This window comes from Aedes aegypti, unplaced genomic scaffold, assembly GCF_002204515.2.
Source record: "Aedes aegypti strain LVP_AGWG unplaced genomic scaffold, AaegL5.0 Primary Assembly AGWG_AaegL5_hic_scaff_698_PBJ_arrow, whole genome shotgun sequence".
Classification (NCBI taxonomy): domain Eukaryota; kingdom Metazoa; phylum Arthropoda; class Insecta; order Diptera; family Culicidae; genus Aedes; species Aedes aegypti.
The window spans coordinates 11,342-39,141 of NW_018736382.1; the positions used below are offsets into that span (position 1 = coordinate 11,342).

At 40.4% G+C, this 27,800-nt stretch overlaps 2 protein-coding genes across 2 annotated transcripts; one reads left to right on the forward strand and one right to left on the reverse strand.

Moving 5' to 3' along the window:
* The first annotated feature begins 198 nt into the window (after nucleotides 1-198).
* Nucleotides 199-7,251, forward strand: LOC110681311 (transmembrane protein 104 homolog). Its single transcript, XM_021857069.1, has 4 exons — nucleotides 199-481; nucleotides 638-1,146; nucleotides 1,403-2,369; nucleotides 6,567-7,251. Exons 1-3 carry the CDS (start codon nucleotides 437-439, stop codon nucleotides 2,358-2,360), a joined length of 1,512 nt encoding a protein of 503 aa, XP_021712761.1. The 5' UTR covers nucleotides 199-436; the 3' UTR covers nucleotides 2,361-2,369; nucleotides 6,567-7,251.
* LOC5576340 (TFIIH basal transcription factor complex helicase XPD subunit) lies at nucleotides 7,188-27,800 on the reverse strand. Its single transcript, XM_001656024.2, is given in 12 exon segments — nucleotides 7,188-7,421; nucleotides 7,493-7,631; nucleotides 7,822-8,348; nucleotides 25,425-25,841; nucleotides 25,843-26,089; nucleotides 26,632-26,728; nucleotides 26,788-26,851; nucleotides 26,853-26,912; nucleotides 26,974-26,991; nucleotides 26,993-27,085; nucleotides 27,087-27,564; nucleotides 27,650-27,800. Coding segments are annotated over 12 exon segments (2,283 nt in total). The 5' UTR covers nucleotides 27,655-27,800; the 3' UTR covers nucleotides 7,188-7,283.

Consider the following 27,800-nt stretch of genomic DNA (forward strand, 5'->3'; position numbering starts at 1 on the left):
ATTTCTTCTCAACTGCGTACTACGATCAGAAAAATGAGATTTTCTTGACTATTTCTTGGAAGAAATTTTCCACGCATCGAGATAGGCGATTCCTTTTCTTGTCAGTAGCAAACCAGCCTTAAGGGCTGAAAATCGCACATTCACTGTCATCAAGCGAACACTTTTCACTCCGACAAACATGACAGCTCTGTTTTTACGTTTTCTTTTTATGCTCTCCGCCTCCCACATCTTCTGGGGAGGTCTTTGTTTTGCTTTCGTTTTTGTGATTGTGGTGTATTTTTAGTAGGCAAGCAGCATAAAAAAATCATTGAATATAATTCAGAATTTGTTGGCTTTATCATCAATTTATCGAACAAATAAAGGCATAATTCCTACCAGTTGAATCCAAGCTGACAGTAGCTGTTGTCAATGATTAGTGAAAACGTAGGGTTCTAGCATGGATATGCCTAATCGTAGCGCACAGGAAGAGTACCCGACTTGGGTGAGTTAAGTGGGCCATTGGTCATAATTATCTGGCTTTTATCTGTTGCCGTTTCAAAAACAATGAATCGTCAGCAAGAGAAGTTCGTTCCTTTGGAATGAATCATCAGCCTGAAGCAGAGTCCATTGATGTGACCTTCTTTCTTTCCACCCGCAGATCGGTTTCGTGTTCATATTCAACCTAATTGTCGGAACGGGGGCACTGACCCTTCCCTCGGCATTCAGCCACGCAGGATGGGTTCTGGGATCCGGCCTAATCGTGGTGCTGGCCTTCGTCAGCTACATTACGGTTACGTTCGTGATTGAAACGATGGCCTGCGCCAATGCCATCCAGAACTGGAAGCGGCTGCAGTTCATTAAGCGCGACCGGGTGATTGAATACGATGAGGACAGCAATGTGGAAACGGTCACACAGCCCTTGATCGCTTCGGGCGTCGATGGTGGCGATGTGACCGATGCCAGCATCGAGCAAACCCCGTTGAATATCATGTATTGTCGGAACCAGTACTACAGCTTGTCGAACAAGATCGAACTGGGCGAGATGGCCAATTTGTTCTTCGGGCGGGTTGGGCGTTTTCTGTTCTATTTCTGTTTGGCCGTTTACCTGTATGGGGATTTGAGCATCTACTCTGCTGCAGTTGCGAAAAGTTTGAGAGACGTGTTGTGGTAAGTGACAATAATTATTCTTTTCATACTCGCATAACAGTCCCAATTGAAATCTCGTCACTTTGGAGTATGCTTCATGAATACCTGGACGGTGTTTATTACACAGCGTAACAAAAATGGATTTGGGAATATTAAACAACAGTATGAACTATATTTCAATTGTTGAACATGTTGATTTTCCTAATGGGACAATATTGCGAGTATGCTCAGTTTTTTTTTTTTTTTTGTCGGCAAACTACTAATTCCTATTTTTCAGTGCCCATAATCATTCCGCCAACGCAACGGACAACGACGATATTACTCTTCGTTGCTGGGAAGACAGTGCGCTATCTCGATTCGACATCTACAGGCTGTGTCTGGTAGTGTTCATCAGTATTCTTGGGCCGTTCACCTTCTTCAACGTACAGAAAACCAAGTACTTGCAGCTGATAACGGTTATGTTCCGTTGGTTGGCGTTCTCGGTCATGATTAGCATAGCCATTCATCGACTTCTCGCAGAGCAGAATAATCCGCCAATTGTGCCGAAGCGCGCAGACGTAAATGGCATTCCATACCTGATAGGTACCTGTATATATTCGTTTATGTGCCACCACTCACTGCCCAGTCTGCTGACTCCGATCTCGAACAAGCGTCGCATCAAGTCGCTTATATCGATGGACTATCTCCTGATTTGTGGATTCTATCTGTCCCTGGCCCTGACTGGAATTTTCGCTTTCAGCGACATCAAAGACCTGTACACGCTGAACTTTGTTCCCAACTCCGATCAGGATAGCCTGTTCCTCAAAGGAATTGAATACTTCCTGGCACTGTTCCCGGTGTTCACCTTGTCGACCAGCTTCCCCATCATTGCCATAACGCTGCGCAGTAATTTGCAGACGCTCTTCCTAGACACGACCCAGCTGGAGTCGTACAACTTCTTCCTGCGGCGGGTGTTCTTCCCACTGTTGGCCATCCTGCCGCCGATCGTCGTGTGCTTCTTCACCGAGAGTGTTATCTCGCTGGTGGGTTTCACCGGATGCTACGCCGGAACCGGTATCCAGTATTTGATTCCGATCTTCCTGGTGTTCGCGGCGAGGCGAGTTTGCGAAAACATGATTGGCCGCGGTATTGTGAACGACTTCCGCAGTCCGTTCAAGGGCAACTTTTGGCTGCTGGTGATCTTCAGCTGGACCCTGGGCTGCCTGGTGCTGGTCACGATCGATCTCATGAAGTAGGAGGTAAAGGTGAGTGAGTAATGATATGTTTAACTGTTCTTTTTATTTAACGTCTAACGCTCCGTCATCGTGATCATCGTCATCATCGAAACTTCAAAAGCAGTTTTTCTGTTCAAAACTGAAAATTATTCGATGAAAATGTGTTCACTGTGTTTCGGTTGGAGAATAACATACAGTGAACACATTTTCCTGTAAACAATCTTGATTTTGAACGAAAAAACTGCTTTTGAAAATTCCGAAATCAATGACGGATCCTGCCCCTTAAATATATTATATACCATCAGTGCACCAGCACCCGCTCATGCTCCAGCAGGCTGCTCACACTGAAAAAAGATAGTTTAAACAAAGTTTATTTGAAACCTTAGCCACAAGTCGATACAAATTGACAAATTTAATCATACTGTGGTGGATCTTTTGTAAATTTGCTCAAATTACCGTTCTTTTTAAAGTCGTGAGCAGGTACCGGTACGTTGACGGTATTAACCTATTGAGTAGAGAAACCAAACGGAGTTATCTACCTGTTCGAATTCAATTAGCATATGTAAATTTACCTACAAAACGGTCAACTTTGATAAGGCTGAAGATTGTTCTCTTTTAAACCTTTAACGTGCATGGTGTCTGTAGAGCACCATCACTTTTCGACGAATCCAACTTGATAGCAGATCTGTTTCTACAGAATATTTCTTTATAATAAATCCTCGATCTGTTTAGTGGAATACCTATAAGTAGATGAAAAATCGAATTTAGTAGGGGGAGATCCCCCAGTACCGGACACTTAAGCCACTAAATTCATAATTCGAAATATATTGATTTTATGGGCTCGTGTTACCCATTTATGTTAAATATTATCATTTTTATAGTGTACAAAAATAAATTTGAAAAAATAAATATGAATTTTGACATTGCGTTTCGATGCTGTAATTTAGTACCAAATTGATCGATCTTGAAAGGTGGCACCCAATACCGGACACGATCTGGAAATGCCTCGAATTCTGTAAATTTGAACATCATTGAATGTGTACACTATAGGAATAGTTTATAATTACCAATTCAATACATTTGCAACATTTACAAGAATAATTTGAGTTCTTCTTAGTTTGCAAGATGCCTATCAAAAACCTCTTTCATACATGATGAAAAATAGCACATTTTACGATGTTGTTCTGAATGTTCATTCTTCTTAATTTTATTGCATGTTTGATACCATTATCGTCGGAACCCATGAAAAATGAAAGTATTTTGAGACACTGATGCAATAATTACAAACATATCATATAACAAATCAAGCTGTCCGAAACTGAGGGACAGGAGGTGCTTAACCAAAATTGTAATTTGTCCATATTTACTTCAATTATGGTACAAAATACATTTACACTATCAAATTACAATTATGTTAGATCATGCTTGCGGGATCCAAAGTATTTTTTTTTTTCATATTCAAAATAATTACTAAATAGGCTCAAATTAAGAAGATACGTCAATTTTATAAAGATTTTCAAACTTTTTTACTATTTTAAAAAGGCATGCATATTTCAAGGATGTGTTATTCTACGCAAACATTAGTCTATATAAAAGCTTTCGTTTTTACTAATACACCATCTTGATTGGACCATGATTTCTCAATGTTTCGACTTTGTCCGGTATTGGGTGCTGTCCGGCACTGGGGGATCTCCTACTATATTATACTATACCTACATACCATTAATACCTACTATACCATTTAATTCTACTAGAGTTTGTATCCTTTGTACGGCTGTCTTCAGTGTCGTGTACTAGGCTCGACTTGAAGAAAACCATCGTATGCACACATTATGTAGGTAGTCGTAATTCCATAGCCCCGGTTTTTCTTGAGAATAAAAGTGTTAAACCATAAGCTTTCAGATAGTGCGTAACTTTGGGGAAATATTGCATTCCTAAATTATAAATTTTGTACTTCATTTTATTGCTACATTTTTAAATTTTTTTGACTTCAGCCGATTTGCCGTCATAAAAGTCATAGAAATTTAAATTTTAGTTCAATTTCAATTAAGGATCATAATAATATAATACATGAGGTATATTTTAAAATGATAAAAAACATAAAAATCTCAAAAAAGTTTTTGGTAGTTTTGGCCGCCCCTTTATGTGCATTGTGATAGCCATGTTTGAATTCCGACATGTTTCACCATAAAGGAAGGAATTCTGGCAAATATCTATGCACAATTTGTGAAATAATAACAGGCAAGTAAGTATTTTAGACTAAATCATTGAAGGGACGTTATTTAGTTAGGGACGTATTGAGAAAATCTAAATAAAACAAACTCAATCATAATCCACTGCGGAATATTTTGTAGAATACTTTAAGCAAGCTTCTAGATTAATTCAGAAAGTTCATTGGGACTCCTTAAAGGTGAGTCTACTCTTAAAATGTTTTCAAAAATTAGGGTCCTAAAGCCCTGTTCCAATGTTAGTACCGTTAATTTGAACGGTACCTCATGCAAACCATCGGGGTTCATTTTTAATTTGAACATCTAGTCACCCTAGAAACGTGTTTCTGGTTACCTCTTTCGTTGATTTGTTTTGATGTTGCGTTCCGTTCAACAGCGTTCCTTTTCACTTTACTCCGTTCCACGAGGTAAATGACTCGGGGTACAAATTAAAAAGTGTTAAGATTAAATGTGGTCAAACCAACGGGGGTACCCAATACCAAACGCTTAAGTTCAGACTAGAAACACATGTCTACTAAATTTTAAAATGATTTTCGTTCATTTAAGTCCAAAACATTTTTTTACGGTTTTTGAGATTTTGTCCCAACCCTTGGTTTAAATTCAAATTTTGAGTTTATTTTGTTTTCCGTGTCCCTCCCGAAATGTCAGATAGGATCAACCCCTCTGTGTTAAAATTTAAAGCCCTGTGGCATTTTTGCCGATAAAGTGAACGTCAAACATGATCAAAAGTGTCAAATTTTAAAAAAAAAGTTTAAATATGTTATAGCCGTTATTTGAGCTGGAAAAAATGCTAAGGTAGATGCAAAAACACACTCTTTCGTATTATTAAATAAAAACAAGAATTCATTAAACATTTTTGGGACCCAATTGCAGCACGTAATTGCTTTGAGTCCACTACCTAGTCGAGTTTGGTTCACGACACTGAAGATGGCATTATAGTTGAGGTCGAAATATGCATATCTGTCAAAGGATACAAATTCCAGCTGGAAATGAAGGGTTTAGTGCTCAATCCGATGTTTTATTTACTGTCTTCTTCTTCTTCTTCTTCTTCTTCTTCTTCTTCTTCTTCTTCTTCTTCTTCTTCTTGGCATTTACGTCCTCACGGGAACTTGTTTGATTGTGTGAAACTTTAGTTCAATTTTGTCATGGCTTTCTAAAGATTACTTTATATGGTAACGTTTGTGACAATCATTTAGAAAAATAAATAAAAATATATGCTAAAAATTCACATAATTCCCAAATACACGGTATTGGGCAACACACGGAATTAGAGCAGGTCACGGTAATTCGTAAGATATGTTAAAAATTACCGCAGTTCTCTACATTCTAAACAGTGTTGTTATACTTACACTAAAATCTCAATCATTGAGTTCTCCCGAGAGAGTAAACTCATTTGAGATCTGTATCGCAAAACTCACGCATGATAATTTGATGCAAAATCATTCGCTCACCTTCATACCGTCAAAAATGATTCAATCAAGAAACCCATCGAAAATCTGTCAAAACCCAATGTCGTTGTTTACATTAGAAAGTTTAGTCATATTTTTAGAAAAAAAAAACAAAGAATATATGCTTTGCATACAAAAGCTGTGGTAATACAAGCCAATGAGTCTAACGGATGAGATAACTCATACATGATTTTTTTTTGCTGTTTAGTTGCGTGAGTTACAACTCAAATGTGAAAAATCTCAAGCATGAGAAATGAGAAATTGAGATTTTCGCAACGCTGATTCTAAATTCACCCAATAACACTTTTAATAAGAAGTATTTTAGTGACCAGGTAAAAATAGTGACTACGTCACTAGAAAAGACTAGCTGCCAGCCCTTCAAACTAAGCTCATTGTAGAAAAATTCCCCAAGAATTTTAGAATTCATAACAAATCAGTCTTAAGGGAACAAATACGTTTGACAAACTCGACAATTTTGTATGAAAAACGGCATTCTCTGCTATTATTCCAAAAAACACTATTTAACGTGCTCTTTTCTTCTTTTCTTGCAGGATGATGTTTCATCGTCACCGATCGCTATGATCGATATGGATTACTGAATGTAATAGGTATATACCTAATAAAAGTTCGAGACTGAAAGACAAAACTGATGTGAAGACGTAACGCCACTACTGCTTATAAGTTTGTCTCAAAACGTACGAATTTGTGTTTGATGAGGAAATGTTTTGCATTATTTTAACCTTCTATGACTTCTATTTCAAAGCTGTGAAAACCCGTCAAAATTCCTAACATTGCTTCCGATGTGTTAGATTTTAGTTCTCGAATTCAAAAATGTTTTATGTTCTATGTTTTTCTTTTTGCAAATTTCAATCAAACTACTTATCGGTATTAATTATTATAACTATTCCGAATTTACGTTATTCCACTGTTGGGTGATGAGTGCGTGAGTGAAAGCCAACGTCGACGCAGAAAGAAACGAGCAACAAAGCTAGAGAGAAGAATTTATTTTATTTATCAAATAAGCCAACAAACAAACGAGTTTAGAACGGAATGAGATCATTGGTATAGTGCTATCGAGATGAGACAGCGACAAGGCGAGACGTTGGATCCATATATACTTAAAGTAACGGGCTAACTAAACTGCTTCTAAAAAAGAAAACCCCATCTCGATGTTTATTATCATCTGTAGGTATCTTGTATATTAAATGAAACCGACAGGTTTATGAAAAAATCAAATATAGACTTTTTATTCAATGAAGACAGCACTACTATTTCTTGCCTTGGGCTTGCTTTTCCAACTTCTCCTTCTCCATGCTCTGCAACTGTTCGAGCGTTAGCAAAGACACACCTAATTGGTCTTCGCGAGTGAAAGGTTGTGCCATCTGACGGAGCCATCGTTTGGCGAGCTGTTCGAGATAGAAAGAAAGATGTAAGGATTTGTAAGGAAAACCAAGGAATGTGCTATCAAGTAAGTTACCTGCATCGCCTCCTCTGTGCTAAGATTGGTAAGATTGTCAGTGAGATGCTCCTGAATCCATTTGGGAAGTTTACCACGCTTGTCTTGCCGACCGAAGCGCTTATCAGCGAATATCATTATACCGTAATCGGTTTTACCTCTGAAAAATGGGAATGAATAAGCAAAAGTCTCTACATTGAACAGTAATTAATTTTGTCGATATTGGGCGCTTTTTGAATGGAAATTTCTCCGAACAAACCATATCACTAAAATCAACGGTTTAGACGCTGTTCGTAAAGCGAACGAAATTGATAAAACAATACATTGCTCAAGAAATTAATTATGCTTACCGAATGGCCCGACCCACACACTGCGCGGCATGCCTCAAGGCGTCGAACGTGAGAAAGTCGTTCTCCCGGATCTGGAACTGGTCTCGCAGATAGTCCAACCGGGCCTTCAGGATTCTGGACTGCGTGTACACGTAGGGAATGCCAAACATCAGCACTGCCCGCCCCAGATGGTGATCGAAATCTACACCTTCCGAAACGCGACCTCGGGCGACGGCCAGCAGCACAGCACCCCGGCCACACTCGCACGCCTTGACGTAGTTCATCAGCGCGTAGGAAGTTTCGGCGTTGTCCTGAGTTTCAATGAACAGCAACTTGTACCTGAGCAGGGTATCGATGATGCCCTGATCGTACCACGATGCCACCACCGATTCCAGATACAGATAGGACGTGAAGAAGCACACAATTCCATCCGGAACGGTTTTGGCCGTTTCCACCAGCAGTTGGCCGTAGTTTCGAGTGACGGCAGTGTCCTCGCGGGTTTCAAACTTGGACGAAATGGCCACCTGATCGTTTCCTCGCGAGACAATCTGAAAAATAAGAGCGTCGTATGTATTTCCAGGATTGGTAGTAATTAGGAATCTTAAAACTAAGAACTAACAAGAGCCCGAACAGGAATCAAAAGCAGATCTTATCCTTCTGGTTTCTATTTGGATTACTTTTATTTTGCTGGTTCCTGCATGTTCTCTATTTGGTTAATGTTTGTACATTAAATTAAAAGATGCTATGGAACCAAGGAACCAACAAAATGAAAGTAATTCAAATAGGAACCAGGAGATTAGAGTGTACATAACATTGTTTCAATGAATCTGTCCAGACATTTTTCAATGGGTTTTTATGATGTTGTTAATGTAGCGTACCGCGTACGAATCTAATCTAGCGCGTTCGGTAAAACGATCCAACCCCTGTCGTTATACGGCCGAGAAGCCGATCGATTATTAAGTAGGCTAAGAAGCGTATCGAATATAGATCCAGCAGCAGAAGATTCTGTGATCTGGTAGAAACCTGGGAGGGAGAAACCAATTCAAAATTTCTGTACGTCATAGTGAGCCGGGATTCCGCTGTCACGAACTGTCACTGTGAGCCCAGACCTCAAACATTGGACTAACATGGAAAAAGCGCGTAGCTGATTAAAACACATTTTCGCATTTCATCAAAAGTGACAAAAATTGAATGAAAATCAATTCATGCACATAATGCAATTAATGTCACGTGAGCACCTTTCAACTGATTGAATATAAAGTATTGAAGAACGCATGGTTTTACTTTTTCCAATGAAAATTAATATTTGGTGCATAGAAAACTGTGGCCCTTTTTCCATGTTTGTCAGGAAAGATCGAAAGTACACAACAAAAGAAAACTAGCGATTTTTCCCAAGCCTGCCTTGATTGTTGTTGGCAAGCTGGAGTTATCTTGCAGTTCAAACAAACTTTGTTCTATATTTCGTGTGTAGTATCGGTGCCTCCCTCCCAGGTAGAAACCACACGTAGTTTAGTTTTCTCTTCAATATACCGAAAGTTTAAACAAAGAGTGAATCTAAAACCCCAAGTGAAACATAAAAGCTGGCGACGAGGAAAAACAGTGATATTGTGCCTCATACGGAATAACTCCTGTAGCAAGGAAATTCCAGAGTGAGCCGTGTAAGTAGAAAGCAGAGTTTTTGTAGAGGGTGGTATTGACCATTGCACGAATTTTTAGATTCTATTGAAATTGTTCATGTGCTAGAGACAATTTGCACACTCACTAACATCAGTAGGCGTATGCCTCGAAAGCTATTTATGACTGTTGGCGCGTTAGCCGTGGCCAACTCCGGTCGGGTCGGGGTGGACTGTATTACGGGGCGGATGAAAGAAAAATACACCACCTTTTCACACTACTACTACACACTACTTTTTATTTTCTCTGCACTTATTCTACTTTACTTTATTTCACTTTTACTTCACTTGCACTTTTACTTTTCACTACGATAAAGATTCCGCGACGGTTGAAATAAAAACTGATTCGCAAGCGATTCCCTCCGTGTATTTATACTCATCTTGAGTACTTCCAGAACGTTCTCACGCAAACGCGACACGTGTTCCAGAATGTTCGCGATGCGCACGCTGCTGCAGTAGTGAGAGCCATGATGATGACGATGATGACGGCGGGAATCGCTCAACGGCACTCGCGGATGACACTCACAGTCATGGATGTAACTCACACTCTCAGCGGCGTCGTTAGGGTGGGACTCATCGGGGGCTTAAACTGTGTGAGTTCTGCATTTCGGCTATGTTTCCGATTGTTGTTGGTTCTTTTACTGATGCGGGTTGTGCTCCATTGGGTTTTTCTTTTTGTAGGAGTTTCCGCACGTTCCGTACGGAACATACTCCCCCCGGTTGACACGAAGTTCAACAGCTTGTTTGTAGTACTCAACGGTGCTGCTTTTCTAAGGGTAATCTCTGAATCGGTTGTTCGGGTGTCGAAACCTTTGTGACGCATTCGTGGGTAAAAGACCAGGCTTGGATGGCGGCGCATAAAATCCTCATTTCCTCGGGTTTGATTGGTTCGTGACGGCTTGTCTATGGCTGGGTGACACATACTCTTCTTCCGTGCGATGTTTCGGAGAGGTCGTCGGTCGATGTTTGTCGGTTTTCGGGTTGAAATCACATGTACGTTGGGCTCTCTTTTAACGTGTGAGGATGGAGTCGAAATTCTCTTGGGGTTCGGATATCGTTCATCCGATCGGTTGGGACTGTCTACAACAGCGGTGAATGCATGTTGAGCTTCCTCAAGGATAGATCTGTCTCGGAACACACCAGAGACAACCCATCCTAGTCGAGTCTCTCGTAGTTCGGGGTAGTCCTCATCTAGTTTGATGTTTCCTGGTCGCAGAAGGTCGAAGAATAATTCGATGCCCAACAGCATATCTACTTTGGCGGGTTTATGGAATTCTGGATCAGCAAGGCAGACTCCAACTGGAAAGCTCCATGTTGAAACATCAACTGATGTCGACGGAATGTAGCTTGTCACGGTAGGTGCAACTAAACACTCCACTCTAGCTCGGTAGTCGGTTATTCGGGATCGGAATTCTACCATAGCCTTCTCCTGAGTATTGGTTCGGACGTTGCTAATACCTCGAATCGGGATGCTGACACGTTGCCTTTCTACGCCTAGACGGTTCGCTAAATCGGTCGAGATAAAGTTCACTTGCGAACCACTGTCTAGCAAAACACGGCATGGCAGCGGTCGGCCGTGCTGGTCTATAACATTGACGACTGCGGTTTGTAGAAACACGGTTTTGGAGGAATCGACGTAGTTGCATTGAAGCGATGGTCTTAAGTCTTCACCCGACACTGCTGGACTGGTGGACACTGTGTTCTGGTTCGGGACTAGTCGGGTTTCCATCGTTGGATTGGACACGTTGTTTCTCAGGCTTTGCGTTGGTTCGTCGTTGTGGAGTTGTGTATGGTGCCGCTTCTGGCATTTCTGGCACACCTTTGGAGAAGAGCATTCGCTGGAAGTGTGCCCTTTTTGAAGACAGTTGAAGCAGGCACCAGTTGTCCATACCTTTTCCATCCTCTTAACTATCGGCAGTTTTGCAAGCGTACTGCATTGGTAGTTGCGATGAGCTCCTTGGCAAAAGTCGCAAACACTTCTTCTAGGAGGTTCGTTTGGTTCTGCTCGTAGGGTCGAATCGGATGCAATCGTTTTGGAAGCCTTCGGTGCTGATTGGTTGGGTGAGCGCTCTGTGTCTGGGTTGAATACCATCTCACAGTTCTCCAGCATTTGGAATCGGGTCTGAAGAAATGAGACGGTCTGCGCATACGTCGGCAACTCACCTTTCTTCTGTGTGGCCTCCCATGCCATCCTCGTTGGTTGATCCATCGCGGACGTCAGAATGTGGACCAGGAACAGGTCGGAAACACCCAAGAACTCCTGCTCGAGGTATTTCAGGCTCTCGACATGGCGGGTACAGTCGTCGTAAAGCCGTCGAAGCTCCTTGTAGGATCCTGAAGCCATTTTTTTGATGTCGAATAGGCCACGAATGTGCGTCTCTACGATGATCCTCTTGTTCTCGAATCGTTCGGTGAGGATGGCCCATGCTTGCAGGTAATTCCCTTCGCTTATCACTTTGGCATCGAGAACCCCTGCCGCTTCGCCAACAAGCGCCTTATCAAGGTGATACAGCTTGATGGCATCGGAGTCTCCAGAGTTTGCCATCAAGTCCTGGAATATGGCCTTAAACTTGGGCCAGTTGGCATACGATCCATCGAAGGTGGGGATCGGAACTTTCAATGGTTGCTGCTGTACGATTACTTGTGGCTGTGGCACTGGAGTTCTGACGGAGTTCATCTCGGTTGTTAACATCAGCTCGTCGATGGTCGTGCGGACGTAGTTGTATCGTTCTTCAAACGACACATAAACCTCCTCTTGCTGGCGGAAGGCTTCGTCGGGAATGATGGCGATCAGTTTGCTGTGCACTATGCTGAATTCACTGTAGGCATCGTCGATGTTCTTCAAAAATGTCCTCAACTGGGAAGGACTAACCTGGTTGCGAGCGGCGACAAGTGCCCTTTCCACTCTCGTTAGTTTCAGGCTCACTTGATCACGTTGGCGGGACAGCGACGAAAGCTCCTTCAGTGTCTCAGCATCGGCGGTGACTTCCCAGTTGGAAGCGGCTTCAGCTGCTGCCTTAGCAGCCGATCTGGTCTTCGGGGGTGTCATAGTAGACGATCTTCAGTTGGAACACACAGCGTTGCGGGTAACGACAGCGTGTCGGGTCGGAACGGTGGTGCAGAGTCCTCCTCGGGCAACGGATGCTCGATAATCCACAAACGGTGGCGGCGGCGGTAGCAGTAGTAGCTTCTCCTATCCTCGGGCGGTACACGTTCTGGCTAGGGTGCCACGCAAACGTGTCGGGTAGCGGTGGTGCGTAATCCTTTCCTAAGGGCGGTGGGGCGGCACTGGATCCGGCTCGAAGGACCACTATGTTGGCGCTGTTCACCCGTGGCCAACTCCGGTCGGGTCGGGGTGGACTGTATTACGGGGCGGATGAAAGAAAAATACACCACCTTTTCACACTACTACTACACACTACTTTTTATTTTCTCTGCACTTATTCTACTTTACTTTATTTCACTTTTACTTCACTTGCACTTTTACTTTTCACTACGATAAAGATTCCGCGACGGTTGAAATAAAAACTGATTCGCAAGCGATTCCCTCCGTGTATTTATACTCATCTTGAGTACTTCCAGAACGTTCTCACGCAAACGCGACACGTGTTCCAGAATGTTCGCGATGCGCACGCTGCTGCAGTAGTGAGAGCCATGATGATGACGATGATGACGGCGGGAATCGCTCAACGGCACTCGCGGATGACACTCACAGTCATGGATGTAACTCACACTCTCAGCGGCGTCGTTAGGGTGGGACTCATCGGGGGCTTAAACTGTGTGAGTTCTGCATTTCGGCTATGTTTCCGATTGTTGTTGGTTCTTTTACTGATGCGGGTTGTGCTCCATTGGGTTTTTCTTTTTGTAGGAGTTTCCGCACGTTCCGTACGGAACAATGACGTTTCAAAATAATTCCAAGCAGAGAAATGAAAACTTCTTTTTAGTTATGTTTATTAGAAAGTAATTAGCATTGGTACAGAAAAGTGTCTACTGTATTGCCAGCTACATCCCACAAACAAACTTCATTTCCCTTGTCCCCTTTCCTGGGTCTCAAAATCGCGAGCGGCAGCCAATAGCCAGCATCTGCAATGGGGATGGGCATTTTTTTTTTCTTTGTGAAGATATTATCTGATGATTCATCATCTAAATCGTCTTCGGAATCAGAGCCGTTTCCGCAGATACAGTACGTAATCGATTAGCGATTCAGCACTCCTCCAAGCGGAAGAACTTTTACCAACTTGATTCTCGCCGCTGTCCAACGGCTCATCCAACTATTTCACGTTGAGGATAGAACTTCACTTGTCATCTAGAGGTATACCGGGTATGAATTCTGCACAAGCCATTGTATCTTTCTTTGGGTGGCATTTCTGACAATGTTCGGATTGCATTCCCGGACCGAGTAAATTTATTTCGTCAGTTGAATCGTTTCCCCAAATCAAAACAAACACTTAAAAAGTTAGTATCAAAGCATGCTGTCAAACTCTAAAGTACGTGGTTGTGTAAAGTGTGCAATTGTTCACTGTGCAAATATTTTCTGCACAGTAGTCTAATAAGGTGCGAAATGCTCAATAAGCTCTAGAAAACTTGTGCGAAGACAGTGTGCTTGTGTCAGTTTTGAAGAGGTCAAAACGCCTTGTTCAAGTCAGAGCCATTGTTGAGGAACAAAACATTTAGCGCTTCGTTCGGCGTGTAAATTCATGTGTCTCAAGCATTTGTAATAGCGTATTTATATTGTGAAACTAAAAATTTCATTTTGTGCAACTTTTCACCATTTTATTTCTCCATTATTCACAGTACTCCACCCCGCTCCCACCGATTTGGTCATTTTTGTTCTACCGCGGTACCATTGTTTGCCTCAGCATCAGCAAAAAGAAAGTCGGCGTGCCACCCATTCTACCGACCCACTCACTAACGACGAGCAAGAGTGGTGAGCGTGTGAGCGATCGTGTGGTAGAGCACTTTGCGAGAGAGTGGGAGTACTGTCACTTTGTGAGAACTTGTCACTGTGCTGACTGGTGAGAGTTCTCTGGTTGTGAGCGGTTGTGAGTAGTGAGAAGACTCAACTGACTGTGTCTCATACAGACGTAAACAACAGTGTGATCAACAGTTGCACCAGTGGTGAGAAAAAGTGCATCAAGTAAGTGGATTTTTTGTCCATTTCTGCTGATTGTTGCTATTGCACCATGCCTTCGTTTGGAACGTTAGACCATTATGTGAAGGGTACGTCCTTCACAAATTATATGGAACGTTTGGAGCATCTTAGTTCTTTCAATAATTGGACGGAAGAAAACAAAAAATCGGTGCTGATTGCTCTAACCGGCCCGGTTGTGTATGATGAGCTGAAACTTATATTTCCCACTGTTGAATTAGCAACATTGAATTACGCTGATATGGTGAAAAAGTTGAAGGAAAGGTTCGACAAGGTAGATCCCGACGTGATGCAACGGTTCTATTTTTATAATCGTTTTCAAAAAGCAGATGAATCAGCTGAAAGTTTCATTTTGTCGGTGAAGCTTCAGGCAGAATTGTGCAATTTTCAGCAGTTTAAGGAAACTGCAATCAGGGATCGTTTGATAATGGGACTTCATGATCGGGAGCTGCAAAAGTCTTTGCTAATGTCGGAGACACTGACACTGGACGCAATAGAAAAGAAATTGCTTAGCAGTGAGGTAGCCAACAGACAAACTAAAGCGATGTGTAGCGATACAAGAAGAGATGAAGTGCATTCAGTGAAGAGTAGATTAGGTCAAAAGGTTGGTGAAAGTAGTCGAGACTATGGACGTGACAGATTAGACAGGTCATACAGAGGCAGGAACGTGAATCGGTACGATAGGCGTGTTAGCTTTCGTGGTAGATCACCGTCTGAAGCTAGAAATCGTGGTGCATATGCTAATGCGATATGTAATTACTGCAAAAAACGAGGTCATTTGAGAAGAGACTGTTATAGCTTGAAAAATCGAAACTCAGTGCATCATGTTGAGAAGGGTGAAAAAGACACGAGCTACGATTTCAAGCGGTCAGGTGGACATGATAATTCAGACGAAGAAACAGATGGAATGGAGTGTTTAATGATTTCTGCGATTAACAAACTGAATGAACCATGCATGAGTGCAAAGGTGCAATACTGTTGGCTGAAAATGGAAATTGATTCAGGGTCAGCTGTTTCTGTGATCAGTGAGGCCGATTGTAGGAAATTTTTCAAGGCAATTCCGATGCGTAACACCAATAGACAGCTTATTGTTGTTGATGGTGCGCGGCTGAGGATTTTAGGCGAAATTTCTGTGCAAGTAGAGTTGAATGGCTTGATTGCACAACTAAAGTTAGTAGTGCTTAAATGCAATAACAGTTTTGTTCCTTTGATTGGAAGATCATGGCTTGACTGTTTCTTCCCTGGATGGCGATCTGGATTTACGAATACTACTTTGGTGAATAATCTGAATGAGCAGAAAGGTATTGACGACATTGTTTACAGTATGAAACAAAAGTACAAGAAAATTTTTGATAAAGATTTTTCAGAACCTATCGTAGGCTATGAGGGGGAACTGATCCTGAAAAACGAGCAGCCCATTTTCAAGAAGGCGTATACGGTACCCTACAAGCTAAAGGATAAACTAGCGGAACATTTGGAAATGCTGGAGCAGCAGAAGGAAATCACACCCATAAAGGCTAGTGAGTGGGCATCGCCTGTGATAGTGGTAGTTAAAAAAAAAAACAAGATAAACGATTGGTAATAGATTGCAAAGCATCAATCAATAAAGCAATAGTTCCAAATACTTATCCACTACCACTAGCACAGGACATTTTTGCATCACTAGCAGGCTGTAGGGTATTCTGTTGTCTTGATTTAGCGGGGGCGTACACGCAGGTTCCTCTGTCTAAGCGGTCCAAAAAGTTCACTGTAATCAACACCATGAAAGGATTATTCACCTACAACCGACTTCCGCAAGGAGCTTCAAGTTCTGCGGCAATTTTTCAACAAATTATGGATCAGGTCCTAGAGGGTGTTAGTGTATACTTAGATGATGTCCTTATTGCAGCTGAAACATTTGAAAAATGTGTTGAAATATTGGATTCGGTTCTTGAACGACTTTCAAATGCTAATATTAAAGTAAACTTCAAGAAGTGTAAGTTTTTTGTTTCACAATTGCCTTATTTAGGACATCTCATTACTGACAAAGGACTACCGCCATCTCCTGAAAAAGTTTCGACGATAAGTCAAGCTAAAGCGCCGACAAACGTAACAGAACTTAGAGCATTCCTTGGTTTGATTAATTTTTACAATAAGTTCGTTCCCAATCTGTTTTCCAAACTAAGGAGTTTGTACGCTCTGCTAGCAAACGATGCAATTTTTTATTGGACAAATGATTCTGAAGAAGCTTTCCAGTTCAGCAAGGAAGCTCTGTTGAAGGCTGATTTGCTGGAATTCTACGATCCTAAGAAACCTCTAATAGTTGTCTCGGATGCTAGTTCATACGGATTGGGTGGTGTTCTAGCCCATGAAATCAATGGATTAGAAAAACCCATATGTTTTACATCGTTTTCGCTGAATTCTGCACAAAAACGATACCCAATCCTTCATTTAGAAGCATTGGCGTTAGTTTGTACCGTGAAGAAATTCCACAAATTTCTTTTTGGCCAAAAGTTTAAGGTTTATACTGACCACAAACCTTTGGTAGGAATTTTCGGCAAATCCGGTAACAATTCGTTATATGTAACTAGACTCCAGAGATATACAATGGAATTATCCATTTATGATTTCGAAATTGCATACAGAGCATCAACAAACATGGGAAACGCTGATTTTTGCTCGCGTTTTCCACTGGAGCAGTATATTCCCAAGAGTCTTGATATAGGTAATATCAATAGCTTGAACTTTTCGAATGTGTTTCCGTTGGATTACAATTTGATTGCTAGAGAAACTGAAAAAGACTCTTGCTTGGCAGAGGTGTTGCAATTTGTAGAAAGTGAGTGGCCTGATAATGTTCAACGTTCGCTTAAGGACTTGTATTCAATTAGAACGGATCTTGAGGTGGTCCAGAAGTGCCTTCTCTATCAAGACAGAGTTATTATACCTGAAGTCCTACAGGCAGATGTCCTTAAATTATTACATGCGAACCATATCGGCATCGTAAAGATGAAGCAGTTAGCACGTCAAAAAGTTTTTTGGTCAGGTATTAATTTGGACATCGAAAATTTTGTAAAAAGATGTGAAGCCTGTATCAAAATGGGCACGGTACCTGCCAAACCTCCTCATAGTAATTGGATACCAACATCGCGGCCTTTTAGTAGGTTACATGCAGACTTCTTCTATTTTGAACGTAAAACATTTCTGCTCATCGTTGATAGTCACTCAAAGTGGGTGGAGGTAGAGGTCATGTTACATGGAACAGAAGCAAAACGTGTGATAAACTCTCTCATCACAGTTTTTGCCAGGTATGGGCTTCCTGATGTGATGGTAACGGATGGAGGTCCGCCTTTCAATTCAAAGGAGTTTGTAGCGTTCTTAGAAAAACATGGAGTGAGAGTAATGGAAAGCCCTCCATATAATCCAAGCAGCAACGGCCAAGCTGAACGTTTAGTCAGGGTAGTAAAAGATGTGTTCAAAAAGTACCTGTTGGATCCTCAGTTACGAGATTTAGATTTAACTTCTAAAATCAATTATTTTCTCATTAACTATCGCAATCAAATTGCTAGCAAAGAAGGAGTCCCACCGTCACATAAAGTTTTATCGTACAAACCAAAAATACTACTTGATTTGATAAATCCAAAAAAGGGTTACAAACAATTTTTAAAAGAACCTGTTCCCGTGGACATTCCTGTAATAACTCCTCCTAAACCGGATCCTTTTGATAAATTAGTGGAAGGAGATATAATTTACTATAAAAATTACAAGAAAACTGATCCTCAACGGTGGATAGAGGCGAGATTTGTGAAACAACTTTCTAAAAACACCTTTCAAATCTCCCTCCACAGGACGACGATCATGGCTCACAAGAATCAATTGAAGCTGACTCATACTCCGGTTCGAGGATCCAAGTTGCTACTTCCGGAAATGAATCGGAAGCGCGGGCGCGCGGAGTCAGACGAGTACCAAGGTTGTGCCGGATCCGATGCCGAGGAAGAACCATTCCTAGGGTTTCCGGACGTATTGAGTGAACCGATTCCTAAGAGAGCAAGACGTCAGAAAACGAGCGGTAGCCTAATGATGACCAGGAGTCGCGCTCGAGAAATGAAAGATAAAGTTTGACCGGTCTGGTTTTGAGGAAAAATTTGCGCATAGTGCATTCGATTTTAATTAATGAATTTTATTGAAATACGATCTGAATTGTACTATTTAAACCTAAGTTCAAATTATATTTTAAGAAGAATTAGATATACAGTGATACCTCCATGAGTCGATGTTCCATGACTCGATATCGACTCATGGAACCATACTAGAAACAAAATTTCATGGTTACTATGATGGTCCCTAGAAACAGCTTTCCAAAGGATTTCTATTCCATGACTCGATATTTCCATGAGTCGATGGTCCCTTCAATATCGACTCATGGAGGTTTCACTGTAGCAAGGTTCTTGAGAAGGAAGGACTGTAGCGTACCGCGTACGAATCTAATCTAGCGCGTTCGGTAAAACGATCCAACCCCTGTCGTTATACGGCCGAGAAGCCGATCGATTATTAAGTAGGCTAAGAAGCGTATCGAATATAGATCCAGCAGCAGAAGATTCTGTGATCTGGTAGAAACCACACGTAGTTTAGTTTTCTCTTCAATATACCGAAAGTTTAAACAAAGAGTGAATCTACAACCCCAAGTGAAACATAAAAGTTAAGAAATTTACGACACTTGTATTACTGCTCGTTTTCTTCGCGAACTTTTAAGTTTCCATGATATTTACCCAAAGTTTTCTTCACGCATTACTCCGAAGATTTTTTTACTTATTGATTCTTTCACGGCTTTCTCAAGGAATTCCTCTGTAAATTTCGTTCAAGATACCTTCAATAATTCAACCTAAATATTTACGTATAACCCCAGCAGGAATTCCTCAAAGATGTTCTCTCTTTTTTTGTTTCAAGAAAATCCTAGGTCGTCCAGGAGTTTATCCAGTGATTCCTCCATCGATATCTCTAGAATTTCATCCAAGATTTTGGACATCTTCAAGAATTCAAGCATCTTTTTTTCTCCAGATATGTCTCCACTGATTTTTTTACAATTGCATATTATTGTCTTCCAGGATTTTTTTAAAGTTTTCAATCAAGAATTTCTCTATATTCTATTTTTCTCTCTTTCAAAAATTACTTCAGAGATTCATTATCGAAGTCTCATAAGAATTCTTTGAATAATTTCCCAAGGAAGTTCTCAAAGAATATAACCAGAGTTATCTCCATGGTATTGTGAAGGATATTTTTGAAAGTCATTGGAGAAACACTTGAAAAAATTCGGAGGGCATTTTAAAATCAAATCCAATAATCTAATCAGTAGTTTCTTGTGAAACTTCTATAGAATCTCCTGATTAAATCTTGTAAACATCTCTGAAAAAAACTTCATTTTCTAAGGAAGTCCTGGTGTATTTTTTTAATAGATTTGCTGAGATAATTATTGGAATAAATAATCAATCGAATCCCTGGTTAATATTTTGTAAAATTTTCTGAAGGAATTTCTTGATAAACATCGAAGGAATTTGTGTTGGAATGATAAAACTAGTTGCTGTCGTATTTGGTGGTGTAAAACAGTAAATAAAATTTTGAATAATCTATGGAGATTTTACTTGAAATTGGATTAAATTGCCAGAAAGTTGATTTAATTTAGGGGAACTTTAGAAGGAATCCCTGGTTGAGTTTATTGAGGAATTCCTGATAGAGTTTCTGGAAGAATTTGGAGCTATACCCGAATCAAACTGTAGATTAGTTTATAAAGGAAAATTAGCTTAAAGAATAACTGGAAAAATCAACGTCCGAACTGCTTGAGAAATTCTTGTAGGATTTTTGGGAAAACTAGATTAAACCTTTGAGCATTTTCTTACAAAAACTTCTGTAGAAGTATTTGGAAGATCTGGTAGAATAAATACTGGAAAAATCTGTGGAAGAATCGATGGAAAATTCTCTGGGATAACATCAGAATCTGAGATTTTTTTTAATTAAATACCTCACCTGTGGAAATTAATGGATTTTCTGGGTTTACGCCACTTTATGCCGTTTTAAACCATTTCATGCCGTTTGGAGTTGTTCGAAGCAGTTGTTAGGCAATTCAAGTCATTTCAGCAATTTCTAGCCATTTTAACCAATGTTAGCAATTGTAATCCATATTTAGCCATTTCAAATAGTTTTAAGCCATTTAATGTTATTTTAAGTCATTTTGTGCCGTTTTTAGCAATTTCAAATAATTTTAAGCCAATTTCTGCCGTGTTTAACCATCTTTAGCCATTTTAGGTCATTTTAGCCATTTTTAGCCATTTTAAGTCATTTTAGCCATTTTTTGCCATTTTCAGCCAATTTTGGCCATGTTAAGTAGGCCGTCCCTCATTTTTCGAAAATGCTATATGTTATAAGTTCATCATTCATTGTAAAGTGCTCATTTTGGTAAGAAAAACATCAGGTAAAAATATGAAGTCCGTACGTGAACGCTAAGTGGTCCCCCAACGACCCTCCTGAAGGTATTAGGAGTAGATGACCCCGTGGCCAAAATCGAGCTCGCTGCTCTAGTGCACGCAGCATGAGTACGAGAAATCCTACACCTTTAAGGTTGTTGGGAGACTACTTAGGCACTTTAAACAACGAGCACTTTACAATGACGAACTTGTAACATTTCGCATTTTCGAAAAATAAGGGACGGACTAATGTTGAGCCGTTTTAAACCATGCCAAGCCGATTTAAGCCGTCCTATGCTGTTTCAAGCCATGTTAAGCCGATGTAAACCATTTTAGGCTATTTAAGCCATTTCAAGCCGTTTTAAGCCATTTTGAACCATTTCAAGCCATTTTGAACCATTTCAAGCCATTTTGTGCCGTTTCAAGCCATTTTATACCATTTTAGGCAATTTTAATACATTATAAGCCGTTTTAGTCACTTTTATGCTATTTTAAGCCGTTTTAAACAAATTTATGTCATTTTAAGCCATTTCATGGCATTATTAGCCATTTTAAGCTATTTTAAACTTTTTGTGCTGGTTTTAGCCATTTTAAACCATTTCCAGCCATGTTTAGCCAGATTTAGACGTTTTAAGCAATTATAAGCCATTTTTAGCCATATCCAGCCATTTTCAAGGTATTTTGTGCCGTTTTTAGCCATTTCAAGCCTATTTAAGCCGTCCTATGCTGTTTTGAACCGTTTTAAGGCATTTTTAGCCATTTTGTGCCGTTTTTAGCCATTCTTAGCCATTTTAAGCCATTATACGCCATTTTATGCAGTTTTGAGCCGTTTAAAGCCATTTCAAGCCGTTGTATGCCATGTTATGCCATCTTTAGCCATTCTGTGCCGTTTTAAGCCATTATTAGCCATTTTAACCATTTTAAGCCATTTTAAGTTATTTTGAGCCATGTTAAGCCACATTATGCCATTTTTAGCCATTTTTATCCATTTCAGCCATTTGTAGCCATTTTTAGCCGACTTTACCTATGTGGAGCCGCTTTAAATCATTGCAAGCCATTTAAATCCGTCCTATGCTGTTTTAAGCCATTTAATTCCGTTTTAAGCCATTTTAGTCATTTTTAGCCATTTTTATTCATTTTAAGCCGTTTATATCATTTTTAGTCATTGTACGCCATTTTAAGCCCTTTTTCTGGAGAAATCTCTCTGGAAATCTCTTGAGGAATTACAATTCCTGGGAAAATTCAATATGCTCCAAAAGTATCGTATTACGGAACCCCTAGAAACAAAATTTTGGAGAGAAACTTATTTCAAAAGGTTTTTTTTTAGAAATTTATAGATGAATTCCTGAAGCTTTTTGTTTTGTCAGTAGCGATAGTGGGAGTACTGGCACTTTTAATCTGCCCTAAGCTCCTAAGCCTCTATTGCGTTCATCACACAGACGTTTCTGAGCAATGTTGCTCAAATGGTTACTGTGTACTCAAGCACCAATCAGCCCTTGCCGTAGTTTTGCAGTCTAGTATTCCAGACTACTATAAAATTATGTTAAAACCTGAAATGCTACTAAAGTGGTTGTAGTGAAGAACGAAATAGTTTTATTGAAGGGTACTAATTCCCCATTTCATTTCATCAGTCACTGTCACATTATTACCACACTTTTGTCATCGACACTTTTGTTTTTTGACACTGTCGCTTATATCACCGAATATCACTCATTGGCTTTCGTAATACGCATGATATATGTATACTTTTCATTATATCACTTCACTATCATAGCTACAATTTTTTTTATTAAAATTACATCACACTACATTCATAATAATCCACTTTCATTATCATTTACCATCTGTTATCATTACTAAGGGCCGATTTCTTCACCTTCGCTTAAGCCGTAAACCACGTTTACCGTAAGGCGGGGTGACATTGGTCCATAAGGGTGACTTTGGGCCAATATTTTTACAGCAAGCTAATGCCAGAACAATGAAAACAAAATGTCAAGCTTAAAGAATAAGTGATAAATAGCCAATAGATGGTCATACATTAGTTTTTTGACGTTCCTGCTAGCCATAAGATGCATCGAAAGTGGCGGTCAATGTCACCCCCTAGGCCCAATGTCACCCCGCACGGCGGTACACATATAGTTAAACTAGGTATAGGGCTTAAGCTGTGGTGAAGAAACCGCTTATAAATAATCAAAAGATAATCAAACTACGATTTAACACTACGATCAAGAAAGTTACAGTAGAAAAATCAAATTACTTCGATCAATTCTACTGCACTCGACGTCATTATGAATACTTTTATCATTAATGTGTTACGAACTAGGCAATAGCAATATTCGGAAAAATGATTGCTGAATTTATTATAACCATCATTAAACTAGTAGGGTTCATATTAGTATTATTATGAATGTGTTTTTTACAAAACTTTCACAATCACTTCCAATGCCATTTTTAAATTTTCATCGCCATACATTTTTTCAAATATCATCATTAGCACCCTCACAATCACTAATTTTATAACGACGAGTGTAACGCAGGTTCTTATGTTGCATTATAAAACGATTGATCACACGTTGGCTTCGAAACTTAACCACCATTACTGACTGATTAATACATAGGATGCTACAGCTCGTGTAAACGAACTGAAATATCAACAACCAGCACTGGTTTATAAGCAACTACTGAGCCCTGGCGGTTCCTCCGTTCGAAGAGAACCTGATAGTATGCCGAAACAAGTTAACAGATCCTCCGCCTGAAAGCAACCGTTTCATGATAAATCATGAACCGTTGGAGGTGTGCCAAAGTGTTGGGAAGGTGATATGTTTCACAGACGGGTATTATTATGGTGCACCTTTTACTTTGGCACAATCAAACCCTGTGATCTTGGCCAGATATAAATTTCCCAAGGAAGTTTTCAAAGCATTAATCCAGGAATTGGGTTGTTTAGTGATGAAAAATTCACGGTTTTTTGTAGCTTGATTGAAATAGCACATTTTTCTAAGTGTAACACGATTTTATTGCGCCTTAATAACTTAATTTTGATATAGTAAATGACTAAAAAAGATTTCATTCCGTCAACTCAATGACATTTCAATTTACATAATGACAGCTCGTCCCGAAGTAAAATTTGCCGAGGGGTGATTCAAACGCGATTTCCATACTAAGTTCAAAAGTGTTTTAAAAATAGTTCCAGGGCACGGAAAATTATGAAACTTTGGATTCTGGCTCAGTTTTTAACGTAGAATCATAATATGTAAAAAACAAGATACTCCTAAACAAGCCAATTCAACTTATTATTTTTGTTAGGGTAAACCCAAACTAATAACATAAGAGTCTCTGAAGGTTTCTCTGGAGCCTATATAATTTTATAACACTACAAGGAGAGAATAACAGTGACTTTAGAGATTATTTTGGATAAACCAAAGAGGCTTTAGAACGCTTGGACTCTCGAAGAAGTCATGGAAATTTTCTTCAATAATCGATTTCCTGAATTTTTCTGAAAGATTTCCTTGAAAACATAGAACGGATTTCCTTAGGAGTTTTTTAGAAGGAATAACCGCTAAAAACACTTTCCGAGAATCAATGAAGATTTTTATTGAATACTTGAGAAATGAGAAACGAACTGCACGAGTAATTCCTAAATGAAACGAAGGAAAAAAAACTAACTCATTGGACACTCTAAATATTCATGGTCAAATTTATTCAGGAATTCCTGGAAGAGTTTCCAATATATTTCTGAAATAATACCTGGATGACTTCTTTAGGGTTTGCTGGAAAAATCCCAACATGAATATCTAGTATTTGAAGATTGGCTTAAACCTTTTGTAAATTTGCTTGGAAGAACTTCTGGAAGATATGGTAGAGTAACAACTGGACGAATCGTTGGAAGAGTAAGTGGAAACATCTCTGTAGGAACAGTATCTGGAAAAAAAATTCAGAGTAATCCCTGTGGAAATTACTAGAGTTACTAGCGTTGAAGTGCTCTAATACTTCCTGGAGCAAATTTTGAAGAAATTTCTCTGAGAGTTCCTTGAAATTCCTCTATTGGATCCAATCCAATCCAAATCCAATGGAGGAATTTCTAGACAAATTCCTGAGAGAATTGACGAATGAATCTCTGGAGGAATTTATAGAGTTATGAGTCCTTGAGAGCATTCCAATATATATTTCTGGAGAAAAAACTTGAAGAATTCCTGTTACTTTAAAGTTTAAAAATCATTCAGTTAAATAGAGACTTCAGAGATCATCCAATAAAAATATACTTTTTTTAGACTTGCCATTAAATAGTGACCAAGTCTCTTAAAAGAGACCTGTCACCTGCTCTATAATTTCCAAAGCATTCGTTTGATTAGTTTCCTCTATACTTACCATCGGTAGCAGACACGGCCTAGCCAGGGTCATCGTGAAGGAACTCATCACCACTGGTTCAAAGTCTAGAATTTTCGGGTACATATCCATTGGCGACAGCGTTCCCGACGTAATCACCACACTCTGGAAGCGCTGGAAAATCGGCTTCATCGCTATCGAGGAGTCCATACAGCTAAGGTGCAATATCGGATTGGAAACGGTCGGTGTTTTGTCATCGAACGGTTCGATGATGATCGTGAACCCTTTCGTATAGGTCGAAACGAGCGTTGCAAACGAGGTGATCACCGTCAGCGGTCCGAATTCGGTCAGATCCGTAATTTCCAACGTCCGAAGCAACGACGATAATCGTTCGGCGCAGAAACGCAGCGGTTTTCTTTCGATACAGACTTTCTGCTGTATGTCCTTGAGAAATCCGGCCAGGGCTTTCCTGAACCACGTGCTGCACTCGCAAGCGCGATTTGATGTATTCGATAAAACGCTTAAGGAAGCTCAGGAAGTGATCTGCGTTTCGTATGTTGCCCGGAACGACCTCTTTGAGAATCTCGGTTGGCAAGACAGGGTTCGCCAGGACCATATCCGTTTCCCGGGCAAATGAGGCATCCTTCAAACCTTGTACCAAGCGGAGGTACTCATCGTTGAGTCGTTTCCGATCGTCTTCCTTCATTCTGAAATATTAGATAAAAAGTTATAATGCATCGTCCGGAATTGAAACTGTAGTTACAAGGCTGGTAACAGGACTCTTTTGGTTTGGTCCACTATTTTGATGCAAGTCTCTAAAAAGTCATTTGGAAAACTTAAATGAAGACTTGCATTGAAATAGAAAGAAACCAAAAGCCTAAAAAAGACCTACTATCAACCCTGTTCATTCTGTCTGGCGTTACGTCTCAACTGAAACAGAATCTGCTTCTCAGCTTAGGGGTTCTTATGAACAGTTCCATAGTTGTTAACTGAGAGCTATCTATGTAAATTGACCATTTTTGCATTAGTATATCGTGTATCAGGTATAAAGATACTCTATGTCCTAGGAAATCTAGAGTATTTTCATTACGAAATGATCGTCGATTGGCAAGATTCGAACCCACGTCCCTCAAGCTTGGTCTAGCTGAAAACCTGGGCATTTACCATTAATGCTATTTGCCTCCAGTCCTGCTATAACTTCTATTTTGTATATGCTCAAAACCATCCCTGCAGACTGTAGAAAACTTACTCTGCAACGTATTTCTCCAGTGTGTGAACTCCGGTTGTACTTTTCTCGATCAACCGGCGATTGATCTTGACGCTCATCGAATCAACGCAAACATTGTCTACAAAGATAAATATTATCATAAATTTTGAGATTCCTTTTAATCTTATTAAATCTTACCAATATTGTGAGCTTCATCACAAACGACGACCGATTCCTTGGCCAACTCCTTCGACACAACCTCGGGCAATTTTGGGATCCAACAAATAGTGATAACTATAGACGACCACGTGAGCTTGATTGATCTGAAAAAAGAAACCACCGATTAAATGCATATCAATTCATCCCCATCCCAACTCCACCTACCGCAAATCTGGACAGAAAAGTACGGACACCAGTTCCGCTCCCGCCCGAAATCCTTCAAATCGTCAATCGAATACACTCCCGGTGGCAAGGTACTCTCCTTCCCCTCCGCCTGGGAAGCCCTCGTAATACTGGCAAACGGCCACCGAATCGTCCGTGGTCGCCCTCTCCCGCACGTAACTTGCCGTCATGCCGTAGCACTTGGCGTCCACGATCTTCCCGTCCCGTTCCTTGCTGACCTCCGAGTGGATGCACATGTTTTTCCGCGAGCTCAACACCAGCCCGGTAATGTTCGGCATCACGCCTGTCTGCTTCTCGTAGTAGTTCATTAGATGCTTCAACTCGGCAATGACCTTCTCGATCTCCGGAACCGTACGCGAACAGTAGATCAGCTTCCGGACGATGTGCGGATTCTCCATGATGTAGGCCACGATCAGGGACAGCAGAGTGGTGGTCTTCCCTGTCCCGGAGGGCATCTCCAGCAGGCAGTGACCTTTGGCATCGAAGGTTCGCTTCAGTTCCAGCATGTAGGCGTACTGTTCCGGGTAGATGTACTCGTACGGGAAGTACACCAGCAAACCATCCACGCTTATCCTAGCGATTCAGAGAAAATTTACGATTTACACAAGGTTTTCAAATGCTTTTGCATTCTTTAATCATTTCTCACCCTATTTCTTACCTCATTTTGGCTGCTTTTTCCGTATTAATTCATGAAATTCAATATTATTTCTGCGCGCTGAACGGCAAACCACAACCGGAGAAAATGCTTAATTTGTTTACAACTGCTGTTCGTGAAACAGCGTGAAACCCGTGAAACACGCAAAGATTTT

What these genes read in the sequence shown, in the direction of transcription:
- LOC110681311 (XM_021857069.1), top strand. Translation starts at nt 437, where the DNA reads ATGGATATGCCTAATCGTAGCGCACAGGAAGAGTACCCGACTTGG. An exon ending in AGGAAGAGTACCCGACTTGG is followed by an intron (nt 482 to 637) that starts GTGAGTTAAGTG and finishes TTCCACCCGCAG; the next exon opens with ATCGGTTTCGTGTTCATATT. An exon ending in AGTTTGAGAGACGTGTTGTG is followed by an intron (nt 1,147 to 1,402) that starts GTAAGTGACAAT and finishes CCTATTTTTCAG; the next exon opens with TGCCCATAATCATTCCGCCA.